At 37.5% G+C, this 14,521-nt stretch overlaps 2 protein-coding genes across 4 annotated transcripts; one reads left to right on the top strand and one right to left on the bottom strand.

Annotated features, from left to right (window-relative positions):
- The first annotated feature begins 748 nt into the window (after positions 1-748).
- LOC133868009 (leucine-rich repeat receptor-like serine/threonine-protein kinase BAM3) lies at positions 749-5,297 on the top strand. The gene is made up of 3 exons (XM_062304798.1): positions 749-1,432; positions 1,468-3,640; positions 4,586-5,297. The coding sequence occupies exons 1-3, from the start codon at positions 980-982 to the stop codon at positions 4,921-4,923; spliced, it is 2,964 nt and encodes a 987-aa protein (XP_062160782.1). The 5' UTR covers positions 749-979; the 3' UTR covers positions 4,924-5,297.
- Positions 5,298-5,862: 565 nt separating this feature from the next.
- Positions 5,863-13,852, bottom strand: LOC133868010 (transcription factor GTE1-like). 3 transcript variants are annotated; one of them, XM_062304799.1, is made up of 9 exons: positions 13,696-13,852; positions 13,070-13,195; positions 11,071-11,262; positions 9,989-10,066; positions 8,324-8,548; positions 8,081-8,179; positions 7,515-7,573; positions 6,450-6,600; positions 5,863-6,353 (listed from the first exon to the last, which is right to left on the bottom strand). In XM_062304799.1, the coding sequence occupies exons 2-9, from the start codon at positions 13,193-13,195 to the stop codon at positions 6,153-6,155; spliced, it is 1,131 nt and encodes a 376-aa protein (XP_062160783.1). In that variant the 5' UTR covers positions 13,696-13,852; the 3' UTR covers positions 5,863-6,152. The 3 variants fall into 3 exon arrangements, 2 of the variants coding, with proteins under 2 accessions (XP_062160783.1, XP_062160784.1); XM_062304800.1 differs by having other exon boundaries at positions 13,070-13,167; positions 13,696-13,805; XR_009900269.1 differs by having other exon boundaries at positions 6,215-6,353; positions 6,450-6,632.
- Positions 13,853-14,521: the final 669 nt, after the last annotated feature.

The following is a 14,521-nucleotide window of genomic DNA, read 5'->3' as shown; positions in this document are numbered from 1 at the left end:
GACACAGAATAATGGAGTTTATCTGCATGCCCGAAGCTGATATCATTCTTGGCTCATCCTCATTATTAAACTAATGACCATTTTTTTCAAAATACTCACTACTCCACGTACGTGGCTGATTAGCTATAGGCTGCACCCAGTACTGTTAATTAACGCAAATTAAATAATACGTAATTGTAAGCCATAATGATGATGATTACGGTGTGATTCAAGCTGGTGATCGATCCAAGCTATATTATGATAAACAACCCGTATGCATAATTATATAACCAAGTAAACTCGATCAAGCTGTATGCCATGATGGAAGGAGGTGGAGCGCCGTAATCAGTATCATAAACTCTTGTGCATTAATTATAATTCAGAACGATTGACAAATATATATAGTGGTTTCAAGATCTCCACCTGCGCGCTTTACTTTTCCATCTATTTCTTTTACTGTACTACGTTCTCTTCGAGAATATATGGTTTCATTGCATTTGGGTCAAAAGACCTCAAATACCGAATATTCAAAATCTGACATCTCCGTCCCTTTCGATTGAATACTTAAGAAAGAAAAGCAGGGCCACCTTTGTAATTTGCTTGAAAAGTAACGGAAATCTGAATATTAGTATTGATCAAACGGTCTGCTGTTATATCCATCTTTATGCGAACACTGCTTTTGCTTTTTCTTTTTGTAAAGCGAAAGACGAAAACTAAAAAAAAAAAAAAAATACCGTGTCTGAGTGAGGGAGAGAAGGACCTTGGATGCTGCTAATATACCACTTTGCCTTGCACTTCATTACCTCGCCTTTCATGGTTTCACTTCATTAGCTCTCTCTCTCTATCCTCCTCTGTGCTTCTTCTGTCCATGGCTATGCTCGTGTAAGCTCAATACAGCTCTATGATATGTGGTATTTCTTTTCCTCAATCTGATAAAAAAAAAAAAAAGAATTTGTTTCTCTGGAACCACCTCCACCTCCTGTAAACCAGAGCGCTTCTCATGGCTGCTTCTGATATGAGGTACTCTGTCTTCCTCTCTTTTTTATTTCTTGTGTTCCTTTCGTCTTTTCATCCTGTTTCTTCACATAACCCATCTCTAAAAAGGCAAGCTGCAATCCTGGTTTCTCTCAAACAAGCTTTTGAGTCCTTCAATCCTTCTCTAAATAGCTGGAATGTATCAAACTACTTATCCCTCTGTTCTTGGACCGGCGTCCTCTGCGACAGCATGAACAGATTAGTAGTTTCACTAGACATATCCAATTCCAACATCTCTGGCTCTCTGTCACCCGCACTCACAGAACTAAGAGCCCTTGTTAATCTTTCAGTCGCCGGTAACAGTTTCTCAGGTTCTTTTCCACCGGATATTCACAAGCTAGAAAGAGTTCAATTCCTCAACATATCCAACAACATGTTCAGTGGCGATTTGAACTGGGAGTTCTCTCAGTTGAAAGAGGCGATTTGAACTGGGAGTTCTCTCAGTTGAAAGAGCTTGCAGTGCTTGACGTTTATAATAACAATTTCAATGGCTCACTTCCTTTGGGTGTCACTGAACTTCCCAAGCTGCAGCACTTAGACTTTGGCGGGAATTTCTTCACTGGGGCAATCCCTCCAAGCTATGGCGATATGAAGCAGCTCAATCATCTTTCACTTGCAGGAAACTCATTGGGTGGGCTCATACCCAGTGAACTTGGGAATCTTACTAATATCAAGTATCTTCTCTTGGGCTATTACAACGAGTTCGACGGCGGAATCCCACCAGAGTTGGGTAAGCTGATCAATCTGCTTCATCTAGACCTTGCAAGTTGTGGCTTGGAGGGTCCAATTCCTCCAGAGCTGGGCAATCTAAACAAGTTAGACACTATTTTCTTGCAAATAAATCAGTTAAGTGGTCGGATTCCTCCCCAACTGGGGAATTTGAGTAGCCTGAAAACTCTTGATATTTCAAATAATGCGCTGACAGGAGCTATCCCAGTAGAGTTCTCAGGCCTCCATCAGCTAACTCTCTTGAACCTTTTCATCAATAAATTTCATGGGGAGATCCCTCCTGCCATTGCAGAACTACCCAAGTTAGAAGTCCTAAAAATGTGGCAGAATAACTTTACTGGAGCCATTCCTTCAAAGCTTGGTCAGAATGGTAGACTAATTGAGCTTGATTTGTCAACCAATAAGCTCACTGGATTGGTCCCTAAATCTCTATGCTTTGGAAGGAAGTTGACTATCTTGATTCTACAACACAATTTTCTCTTTGGTCCTCTGCCTGATGATCTTGGTCAATGTGACACGCTCCAAAGAGTTCGAATTGGACATAATTATTTGAGTGGGTCAATACCAAACGGATTTCTTCACTTGCCAGAGCTATCACTCATGGAGTTATATAACAACTATCTTAGTGGGTCACTTCCTGAAGACACCGGCAAGGTACCCTCAAAACTTGTCCAGCTAAATCTTTCAAATAATCGCTTGTCTGGGTCTCTTCCTGCTTCCATTGGAAATTTCCCCAGCTTGCAGATTCTTCTACTAACCGGAAACCGATTCACAGGAGAAATCCCATCTGACATAGGCCGGTTGAAAAAAGTCCTGAATTTGGATATGAGTAGAAACAACTTTTCAGGCAGAATTCCACCTGAGATTGGTAATTGTCTCTTGCTGACTTCTTTAGATTTGAGCCAAAACCAACTCTCAGGCCCAATCCCAGTTCAAATTGCTCAAATTCACATATTAAATTGTCTCAATCTCTCATGGAACCACCTTAACCAGAGCCTCCCCAAGGAAATTGGGTCAATGAAGAGCTTAACTTCAGCAGATTTCTCCCATAACAACTTCTCTGGTCCAATACCTGAAACAGGGCAATATTTAGTCTTCAACTCCACATCCTTTGCTGGTAACCCTCAGCTCTGTGGTTCTTACATGAGCCCGTGCAACTATCTCTCAAGCTCACCATTAGAATCTCACAACCATGCTGGCACCAGGCCTCAAGTCCCCGGAAAATATAAGCTTATTTTTGCTTTGGGGCTCTTTATATGCTCGTTGGTATTTGTTACTCTAGCAATCATCAAGACCAGAAAGGTAAGAAATTCAAATTTATGGAAGCTGAAGGCATTCCAGAAGCTGGAATTTGGAAGTGAAGAAATACTAGAATGCATAAAGGACAACAATGTTATAGGAAGAGGTGGAGCTGGGATTGTGTACAGAGGAATCATGCCAAATGGGGAGCAAGTAGCTGTGAAGAAGCTGTTGGGAATAAGCAGAGGCTCTTCCCATGATAATGGTCTCTCCGCAGAAGTACGTACACTGGGAAAAATCCGTCACAGGAATATTGTGCGGTTGCTGGCATTTTGTTCAAACAAAGAGACCAATTTGCTTGTTTATGAGTACATGCCAAATGGAAGCCTAGGTGAAGTTCTTCATGGGAAGAGAGGTGGGTATCTCAAGTGGGAAACTAGACTGAAAATAGCCATTGAAGCAGCAAGGGGGCTTTGTTACTTGCATCATGATTGTTCTCCTCTAATACTCCATCGGGATGTCAAGTCCAACAACATTTTACTTGACTCCGATTTTGAAGCTCATGTAGCAGATTTTGGACTCGCCAAGTTCTTACAAGACACTGGAAACTCTGAGTGCATGTCTGCAGTTGCAGGCTCTTACGGCTATATAGCTCCAGGTATGAGACATTATTCATAGCTTTAGCTTCATAAGATCAAATCTCCTACACCCTTTTAGCTGAGGAGACCAAATCACTTGGATTGAGCAGTTAAAAATTAAGTCTTTGACTTGGTGAAATGAGCCGGTCACCGGGGCTGGGGTCCCGGGAAAGAGGTTGCTTACATTCATTTTCTATGAATTCTAGGTTCAAAAATAACAAATAGATCAATAGGATATACTTCTCTCCCGCCACTCTGCATAAAATGTGGCATATACTTTTCTTGGGACCGAAGTAGAAAGCAGAATACTGTGCAGTCCAAGAAGGTTAAAGGCTCCACTAACACAAAGGAAAATTCTCCTTTTGCTTTTTCTTTTGCCCGCAGTCTCACAGTTATGCGCTATGAGCTTTGCATGTCTCGAAAGTTGAAGCCATAATCCCATGTTCGTTCAACTTCAGGCCAATTGGAACCAACCCTTTTGACCAAAACCCAAAACTAGAAACATAACAAAATGCACAGATATCCAAAGAATACTCCCTTAAGGAATCCAGATTGGGATCTAAGCTTTACTTTCCCTAAACCCTAGAAAGAGAAACGTGTGTAGAGATTCATAATATCTTTTCCTTTTCACATTAGAGTTAGTAACTTTACTTTGGGAGACGAGCTGAGCCTGTTTCTTTCTCAGTAAAAGAACAGTGGGGGGTGATTCATGAAATTCCACTCAAACTTCACAACATTAATGAACAGACCCATTTACCCTTTCTTTCTAGTATATCTATCACTATATGGTAAAAAGACTTTCCAAGTATTTTTCTTCCTTCCCTTGTAAGTTGTAAATATTATATTTGTCCAATTCAGCAATAAGCACCCCCCCCCCCCCCCCCCCCCCCCCCCCCTTTTTTTTTCTTTTTCTTTTCTTTTCTTATTCGGTTTTTCTTTTTTCTGTGCCTCCTGTGCTGTAACAGAGTACGCTTACACATTGAAAGTCGATGAAAAGAGTGACGTGTACAGCTTCGGGGTGGTACTGCTGGAGCTCATAACAGGGAGAAGGCCAGTTGGTAATTTTGGGGAAGAAGGAATAGACATTGTTCAATGGACAAAGATGCAAACCAACTCAAGCAAACAAGGAGTGGTGAAAATCCTGGATGAACGATTGGGTAATATCCCAATAGATGAAGCAATGCAGGTCTTCTTCGTGGCAATGCTATGTGTTCAAGAGCGCAGCGTCGAGCGCCCTACCATGAGAGAAGTTGTTCAAATGCTTGCACAAGCAAAACAACCAAATACATTTCAAATGCAATGACTTCATCGGCCAAACTCTGGCTTTTTATGCAACATCTTGCTTGATGATCCACAGAATTTGTCAAAATGTTGATATGGTGGTGGGAGAATAGGTGGATCTGCTTAATTAAGCACTAGGCCAGAGATATATGACAGCAAGCAGTCTAATAGTATTATTATACATGCATGCCATAAGTGGAGCTGCTTTTTTTTTTTTTTTTTTGGGCTTTTTACTTTTAAATTTTTGGGTTGAATAGCGTATATGATGTATGTTGTTGGCTCATGTAGTAAGATTTGAGGGGTGTTCTGGTCATTCGAGTGCAAGTAAACTTGAACATGAAGGGTTCTGAAAAGCTGTTGCCTGTTGGTATAGTTGGCTGCATTATTGTGTCATTATTTAGATGCTATCACCAAATGATTTGTGGTTGCTTTTCATAATAAAGAATCTGTACTTCAGTTAGGATGCAAAGGATGCTCGATGCATGAGACAAGGCGGGCAGGACACAATTTCTGAGGCCTGCCCTGACCATAACATTGGATGAAAATAAGGGAAAGGGAGCATTATTTCCTTCCCTTTTTTTCCCACTTCTCATTCCCATCAATTGAAAAGAACGATTCTTAATCAATATCTTACAAAACTAACGGTTGGATCGCATATGTTTGTAATTTCGAGAGAGATATTTCCAGTGGGTTATAAGGTACTAATTGAACGACCCATTTTTGTGTTTACTACAAGTGAATTCAACTCACCAATTCATTTCACACGTTTAAAAGAAAAGAAAAAAAAATAATAATAATCAGAGTGATATCAGGATCATCTCCATTTCACTGACTGGAAAAGCCACCTATTCATTGCGCTCTAAAAATTGCAAAATTTTTATTCACACTTGAAAAGTAACCTATTTATTTCACTACAAAAAGCATGCCTAAGACACCTTTCTGCAGGCATTAAATATGTTGCTTCTTAAACAAAATCAAGGCTAAGATATATAATGAGAATATTATAAGATGTATCCGGCCCATCCCTAACCAAGAAGCAAGAAGGAATGCTCACAAGAACAAAGAAAACAATACATTTTCCCATCTGCCTAATACAACTGTACAGACTGGTAAAGACAAGGGGATCTACAAATTGACAGAATGATTTTTCATAGTCTGAACTTAATGTTTCTCTAGTATAGTCAGCACCTAAGAAAATTCACATGTAATGCAACCAAAAAGTGAAACTGAGGTACATGCTGTAATATTAGATCACAAATTAGAGAGCTTTTTAGTCCTTTTAACAGCAGTTTTGGCAAGAGCATCACAGATCTCTCTTCTTCTTTTGGAGTTGTTCTTCTTGTTGTTCTCATTTTTATCATTATTGTTGCGGCTTATACCTCCAGAACTCCTTCCATTAACTTTTAGGGTATCTTTCACAAAAATCTTCAACCTACGTAATGTATATTCACTCTGCATTGGGATAAAGAACGATCACATATTTGAGCAACTAGAGCGATAAATGACAATCCAACCACAAAATGAACAAATAAATAAATAAATGATGACCTGAGCATCCATGTCGAGGTCCACCTCTTGGGCAGTTGCTTGGAAGCTTGGGTTAGTCTCGGCAACTATCTCCAATGCCCTGCTCAGATCTTCAGGAGTCAATTGCGTAAGAGCTGTCCCAAGGTTTCTTTTCTCTTCAGTCGACATTTTCCTAAGATAATGTATCCCCAATCAGCATTATCACTACAGGATGCCAAAAAAAGAAAAGAAAGAACTGAAATGCAAACTCAATTAGAAAACCCATACAACTCTATGTAAACGCACACACCAAACTGTCAAAAGAAAATATTTGGCTCCACTTTGCCTATCCAAGATTTACGGATTCACTCCTTTTCTATAAATTTATGTCAAGAAACAGCAACCCCCACCCCCTCCAAAAAGAAGATCTTCCCAATTACCACCATTATTAGAGGCAATTTAGGATTGAATTACATCTATGTTCAATGAAAAGATTGACAATATTAACATTGCTCTTCTGAAAACATTGCCTACCTCCAGAAAATTTACTCCCTTGTCTCCCAACCTATATAATGTAAACTACAGGGACCTCCCAACTTTATTTTAAAATTACATTGCCCTGCCCCCTACTTAAGTCGCTGGTAAGAGATTCTCCACTCAGTTCGCTATTACAACCATGGAAGAATACAGTGACCTTATGGTCTACATTCTTTAATCAACTTTTGCCCCGCATGCATTGTTTAAGATATATAACTTTTTAAGCATCAGAAATTAAATTCAGAGGATCATTTTTATTTTATATCAACCAACATTCAAGAAAAGATGCACCTAAATCTTCATATCTCAAGCTTCCAGGAAAATCTCTCCTCCTTCCCCCTATTGCATTTTTTCTCTACTTCAGTGCATGTCTATTCATGCCCCCCCCCTCCTCCTCTTCTTATTGCATTTTTCACCTCAATTACAAGGTTTCTTATGGTATTTAAGAATTTGAATAAGGAAAAGAAAACCGCATTAGTGATGAATAGACACTTAACAAATCTATGCAACACATATGAACCCAGAACGGGTTTAACATGTACTGAAGTAGAGAAGGATTCTAAAACACACCTGAACCTCTGAACCACCATTTCTTTGAGATTCTTCAAGTGCATATCAAACTCATATAGCTGTAAAAGATTTGAAATTAGGTAGGTCCAAAGAATGGACCATATAAGATCAAACTATTAACTCTACTTTTATATGTCAAATAAACCTTCTGGTAAAAAGTTTGTAAGAGCTTAAGAAGTTTCCTCTTAATTATATATTTCACTTAATAAGAGCATCTCCAGCAAAATAGGCAAATGACTCATAGTAGTCAAATTTTGACTATTACGAGCTCTTTTTTTTTTTTTTTGTCCAGCAGAATAGCTACTTTTAACATTTTTTCCTTATAGTGTGAACAGTAAATAGGTTCTTTTGCCTATTCACACTACAAAAAGTTTTTTTGTTATTTTCTCTCTCTCTCTCTCTCTCCTACACAATAATATTTAAATAAAATAGAAAGTAGAATAAAGAATCTGTTGACGTATGTATAGAAAAATGAATAGCTAAAGTAGAAATTTGTACTTTTTCAGTAGTTATTTTGGCTACTCCTGCTGGAGATGCTCTAAAGACGCTTTGAAATTTCGACAAACCTCATTGCTTAAATCCCTAGCCATGTTGGCATAAGTGACCTCCTGAGCGACCTGCATACTTAATCTTGCCTCTGCATCCTCCTCTGCTCGTCTTTTTTCCTGAAATTATGTAGGTAGGGAAGTAACCATAAAGCAGGATTACTAGGTACCTCCACAATTAAAAGAGAGACAATCCAGAAGCCATAAAAAAAAGTTTTTTCAAAAGGCCTATGTAAATGTACTCATATTGGGATAGGAATTCACCTCTTCAGCAACTCTAGGAAAAAGTTGCAGCCATTTTTCCTCGAACTTTTCCAGCAAAGTTTTGGCCATCACATGGACATCATCTTTTTCATCATTGTATTTCATTGCATTCTTAAAAACCAACCTCACATCAGCATAGATCTCCCGCACATTCTTATATGCAGTACCATCCTTAGCCTCCATTTTCTTTTCTATTGTACTGAAGTCCATGGGCTTCTCAATAACCTAGTAAGCAAAACCCAAAACAAATTATTTGAAGGCATAAGCTGGGAAGAAAATAAAATACAAAATTCCAATACAAAAACCATGACCAAGCCAAATTAAACAAGACTGGCAGATGCAAAACAATTATTATCATATCATCCTTAACTTTTTAATAAAAAAAGTTAACTTTTCTTTTTTCTCCAAAAACAGAATGATAAAAGAGTTAATAAGTACCAAATTTCTATACATGAAGCAGCCAGCTGATGTAGGGCAAATGGTTGAAGGAAACTAGGGTCATTTTGGGTCAGGGTTTCATGGTGGAAAAAGCTGGAAAAAAATTAGGGATTAAATTAAGGGAAAAACAGGATTTGGTTTGAAGACGAAACAAAGAGGAAACCCAAGGTTTGGGTTGTAGTTCTGGGCTGTGAAGAGTAACCCAGAATGGTATTTGGGTCTTCTCGAGTTGATTGGAAGCCATTTGATCATTGAGCGATTTGGGTTTCATGCAGTATGGATTGTAGAAAAGGAATCAAAGCAAAAACAAGCCTGATAATTTACGAAAAAATTGCTGGAAGTTAAAAGAAAAAGGAAGAAGAAGAAAATATTCTCCAAACCTTGCGCATAAAGATCCAAAGCATCACACTTCAAAGTTTCTTCGACATCACACCTCAGAAAAGGATTGCATGACACAAACCTCAAGAGCATAATTGCTACTCTCCCTCTCTCCCTCCCTCCCTCCCTCCCTCCCTCCCTCCCTCCCTCCGTTGTTCTTTAGCTACAATACTTAAAAGCTTTTTTATAGCTATTCCCAATCACTCCACTATAAATACTAGGTTTCCAAGATTAAAAAGATAAATAATTAAAAGAACTTCTAAACCAAGAAATAAATAGATGACTAAAACCTAATACCTAATACTAATAGTCGACTAATAGCTAATTCTAATAGGACTTGGATTTAAAAGGTATCGACTAAGGTTCGAATGTCCTTGGGTGCAAACAATTCTTTGGGGTTAGCGCATTGGCAAAGCCAAAGTATTACCTGATCCGTGTGGAGGGGCGCTTTACACAGGTTGAAGGTTAACTTGACAGGGGTGGGTACACGAAATAGTCCAACTTTAGAGGGGTTTCTCTTTATAAAAAAAGAAGAAGAAAAGGCTTTGAATAATAAGCCCATACTAATAACTAATTAAAACCAGGAACAAAATCCCAAAATGAGACTTAATAGACCAAAAGTACAGCCCATGTCCAAAAATATAAGCTAAAAAAAAAAAACCTCGACTCTTAAAACTAAATTATAATAAAAACCAGCTTCCCGTTGCCTGCATCACAAGAACTTCACATCTTTTAAGGCGAGAAATAATAAGTTCATGTAAAGAAGAAAGTAAAACATACGATACGTACACAAACTAATAACCATATAAATATATCATCAGAAAGTTTTGATAGATAAAGAAGCTTCACCTCATAATAGTCATGCAAACCAAGGCCTTCAACATCTACAGGTTTCAAAAAGGGCCAAGCCCACTTGTGCTGAGTGATCTGACATGTGACAAGTAAAGCAAAATAACTAGTAATTACCCCTGAGAAATCCTTGACATAACTGTTTGAGCCCCAAAGCATCCAATCAAAGAGTTCCCACAGGTAATATATTCAATTTTAAGAAAAACCATGTAGAGATTCAAGAAACTGAGTAAAAAGCAGGCTATAGATTTCAAAATTTCGATAGGTCGCTTTGTTTGCATTAATGTAGGCATTTGGCCCGAATATCAAGTATACGAACTCCCTTTTTCGTCCCTCAAAAGAGCTAATGTTGTCCTCATGTTTGCATTTTGCAAAATATCATCCACTTCAAAGATAACTTATAACAAACAGTTCATCACTAAGAAAAATTATTTAGTCAATGTAACATTTGCCAACAAGGAAAATATCATTCATAAATCATATGTAACTCAACTAAGACCTAAACTTGAAGTAACAGCTCGGACAATTCATAATCATCTGATCATAAAAGTATATATTTTTTCCATTAAAAAAAATTGTGGCTTTTTATAGAAATTTTCTAATGCTGCTTCAAATTCCTCAAACAATGTTAAAGCAAGGAGATAAAAAAATCATGTAGGTTGCATTAATTTATTAAACCACAATATCTAGGTAAAAGGACGGCTGGTCTTTCATTTATTTGCATGAACCATTCTCTCATAATCTACACAAAAACAAGATACTTAAATTTGAAATCCTTCTTGTATCTTCTTTAATGAGATCAAGCATCAAAGATTTGGTAGAGGCCTTTGCACAATCTCAAATGTGATATCACATTAATAACGGAGTAAAACCCTTAACTGTATCAATTTGTCATTGATTATGGTGAGAAAAAAAAGATCATTCATAAGTAGAACCTTATAGATACACTAAGGTCTGTAGTCATAATATTATATCCTTGAAAAGAAATTGACAACTGCTGTTAAATAAAAATTTCACTGATATCTTAATGATTGACATGAGTTTTCAATACATAGATGAATGCAACACAAATTGGTGCTTGCCTGACGCAATATTGTGGCAAATTGCCGCATAAGCTCTTGCATTCTCTTTGAAGCAGGTGCTTCCCTACATGACATATCTTGCTGCTGCTTCTTAACACTAGTCAAATGTTTCTCGCTGTCTTTGTCCTTCACAATTGAGCTATTATCATTAGACATGTAGAACTGTTCCACCTCGTTTACTTGTTTCTCAAGCTGCAAGTATAACAATGACCTTATCAATTTATTTGCAAGTTAGAATTTCTGAAAAAATTTGTAATTATTCAAATTAAAGAAGCAGGTCACTTTTACGAAATATAAACAAACAAGAATCATGGTACAAAATTTAAAAAGAACAAAAAAGGAGAATTAAATAAGCTTGAAGCTTGTAAAACATACGAAATTAGTCCCTGGACTTCCGATTCAAAGTATCAGAAATGGATGATACAGTAATTAATAGTCTGTTTGTGTGCAAAAGTCATCACAAACTTCATTTTAACCAGACTTGCCAAAGCTGATGGTAGATTGGTGGTGGTGGAGGTGGTGGTGTAACAAAAGGGGCAATAAGGGTAATAAGGGAGGAGAGAGTTGCAGAATCTGAAGAGCTCCATCAACTACGGCGCTGCGAGCGTGCCCTCTAAGAGTAGGAAAGGAAAGGCTCAGGTTCTGTAGCGTTGAGTGCTCCTTGTGGGTTTCAGGTTTTAGGGTAAGTCCTTGTGAGTTTGTTTGGGCTTTTCTTTTGTTGCTTTGAGTGTTCTTTGTGGGTTTTGTGCTTTAGGGCTTAGGTCCCTGTAGGTTTGTTTGGTGGGTTTCTTTCTTTCTTTCTTTCTTTTCTTTCTTTTTTTTTTTTTTTTTTTTTTTTTTTTTTTTTTTTTTTTCCGCTTTCTAGCTAGGTGCTTTCTCTTATATACTTCCGGTGTACTTAGGGGCGCCTTACGCTTTTAATAAGACCAGTTTATTACTTATAAAAAAAAAAAAAAGGGGAAATTGTTACCAAAGGTGGAGGCGATACAACCATTGCGGACTACACCCTCTACAGCATATTGTAGGGATCGTACAATCCATAGCATCTAATTATGTGGATCCCAGATGGAATTGATATGAGAACCATGTGCACTCCACATTAATGGATAGTTGATATTTTCACATTACATGAAGTTTCCAAACCGATATTGTAGAGAATCTGCTCCCACCACAATACTGACAGCAACAATGGGTGCCAAAGGTGATAACATGGTGCCTGTAGCTTCTGCTCACAAATTGTAGGAGTTGGTGGTTGTAATGGAGATGACAGGTTGCCAATAATTGTCAAGGCAGAGGTGGTGAAGGGCTATCACAACCAATGGGCCATGGCAATGTTGATATGGTGAATCTGTAGGTGATTGTAATAACTATAGTGTTGAAAACGACAATGGCGGAGGGGCTGAGGGCTGTGTATTTTCTTTCATGTGGTGCTAGAGATGATCCTGGCTCTAACAGAAAGAATCTTCAAACTTTTATTTATGTATCACAACTTAAGATACAGACTTCCAATGGTAATTAAAGTTTAAACAGCACCTCTGTGTTCTTTATAGCATAATGTGTCCACTTTTGCAACGATAGCTATACTGGCATCTCAAACTATCAAGCACATCTCTGGCACTTATTACCAACCAACCAAACCATAGACATGTATGTATGCGTGGCAGTGTCCAAGTAGTGCCAGAGAAGTGTTGATTTCAAACAAGCCTGTGAGGATAGGGCACGTTTGTGGTATTATCTGTGCTTCTTAAGTGTCAAACGATCAGCATATAATGAGTATACTTATAAATTTTCAGTCTTTTGGAACTTGAGAAGAGCAGTGATAACTAGACCTAGACCTAGACATGAGCCAATCCCACCTCATTTTCAATTAAAGCAAGGATAGGGCAGTCAATCTCTTAAAAATGAATGAAAAGAAAAACTGACAAGTATATAAGAACAAACAAATGACAATTTCAAATTCTTAAACATAGTTAGAAATAATATGTTAGATAAACCTCACCGTATTAACCTTTGTGAATATTTCATCAACTTGACGCCTAAGACCCTCCCCTTCTTCGGGATTACCTTCAGTCCAACCTACTACAACATTTTTGGCATCTGGGTTTGATGCATTCATCAGATCCATCTGATAGGAAAACAGAAATCTTCATAATGACATGCCTATTGTAGCAAAAACAGCAACAGGGCCCGGAAAAATATTGCAAATAAACAAAAATCTACATGCTCTGCTAAGACTGCTATGGTTATATATCATATGATATGATTACAACGTTAAAGATTCTGCCTTTTAAAGGAGAGAGGCTAATATAAATTGCTAAACTGGACGAATTCGCAATTTCTTATTAAGCGAATTTCATTAATTATCCCATTTGCTTCTCCAAAGAAATGAAGAAAGAAAAAACAGAATAGAAGCTTTAAAGGGGTGGGGGGGGAATTGAATATTTCGTACTTATCTGCAAGAACCAAAAGACAAAAAGAAATGAAAGATGCAAAACAGAAAAAATTGAAAACAAACCCTCTGGTACAAAAGATTTCAAACAAAGAAATTGAACAAGATAACAATGCAAATGCATGTAATATGCTAGAGAGACCGAGAGAGAATCACAGAATTTGAAGCCACTCTACCAGAAGAGATGGAGACGCATAAATTTCTGGTGGCAGCGGAGTAGAATCCCTCCGGCGACACTACGCAGGTCCGAACTTCTCTACTGCAGAGGACGATCCCCCTCGAGAGTTTGTGGACTTGGGACTTTTGGGTTATATATACTTTTTGTTATATTTCTTCTAATTTTCTTTTTGTTGATTGGTGTGAATGTGTGATGGTGTCCGTCGGACCGTCTTTTCTTTGCTAAGAAAAAGATTTTGGATGTAAAGGCCCGTATATGGTTTTTCCAGGTATAAATATTTTTATAAAATACAAAACGGCGATTTTAAAATAATAATTTTAAAATGTGTATATTGAAAATATAATTTTTTTTTTTTAAATGTAGTTAAAAATTTGGTAAAATTTCAGTTTAACCTTTAAAATCACGGTTTAGCCTTTAAAATTGTGGGTTTTCAAAAAAACATTAATTAAGGGTATACGAGCGGAACGATTATTAACCGGTAACCGCTAATAATCGCCAATAATCGTTAACTCGAAAAATTGACAAACCAAAAATAACCACAACTAAATAATAAGGTACTCGGTTGCGGTTATTGATTATATTATTTTTTAAAAAAAAACTGGTTAATAATCAGGTAATCAGTATCTAGTAACTGGATTTTATTTATTTATTATATATATATATATATTACAACAATGTGTATTCTTCGTAGCAAAACAGAGGTTAGTGGGCCTGTAGCTTATATATATATATATATATATATATATTGATGGAGATTGACCTGAGAAATGGACTCGGTGATTGACTTAATGGCGATAATGTTGCAACTTTCTCATGAGCTATTT

The sequence above is a fragment of the Alnus glutinosa genome, chromosome 5 (assembly GCF_958979055.1).
Source record: "Alnus glutinosa chromosome 5, dhAlnGlut1.1, whole genome shotgun sequence".
Classification (NCBI taxonomy): domain Eukaryota; kingdom Viridiplantae; phylum Streptophyta; class Magnoliopsida; order Fagales; family Betulaceae; genus Alnus; species Alnus glutinosa.
Note: the sequence above shows the minus strand (reverse complement) of the source record. Positions and strands in the feature narration are given on the sequence as shown.

Bases quoted from the DNA above. Each gene is read 5' to 3' on its own strand.
- LOC133868009 (XM_062304798.1), top strand. From the start codon at position 980: ATGGCTGCTTCTGATATGAGGTACTCTGTCTTCCTCTCTTTTTTATTT. The intron at 1,433-1,467 runs GCGATTTGAACT...CAGTTGAAAGAG, and splicing joins AGTTCTCTCAGTTGAAAGAG to CTTGCAGTGCTTGACGTTTA. The intron at 3,641-4,585 runs GTATGAGACATT...GTGCTGTAACAG, and splicing joins TTACGGCTATATAGCTCCAG to AGTACGCTTACACATTGAAA.
- LOC133868010 (XM_062304799.1), bottom strand. From the start codon at position 13,195: ATGGATCTGATGAATGCATCAAACCCAGATGCCAAAAATGTTGTAGTA. The intron at 6,601-7,514 runs GTGTGTTTTAGA...ACATTATCTTAG, and splicing joins ATGGTGGTTCAGAGGTTCAG to GAAAATGTCGACTGAAGAGA. The intron at 6,354-6,449 runs GTCATCATTTAT...ATCCCAATGCAG, and splicing joins ACCTCGACATGGATGCTCAG to AGTGAATATACATTACGTAG.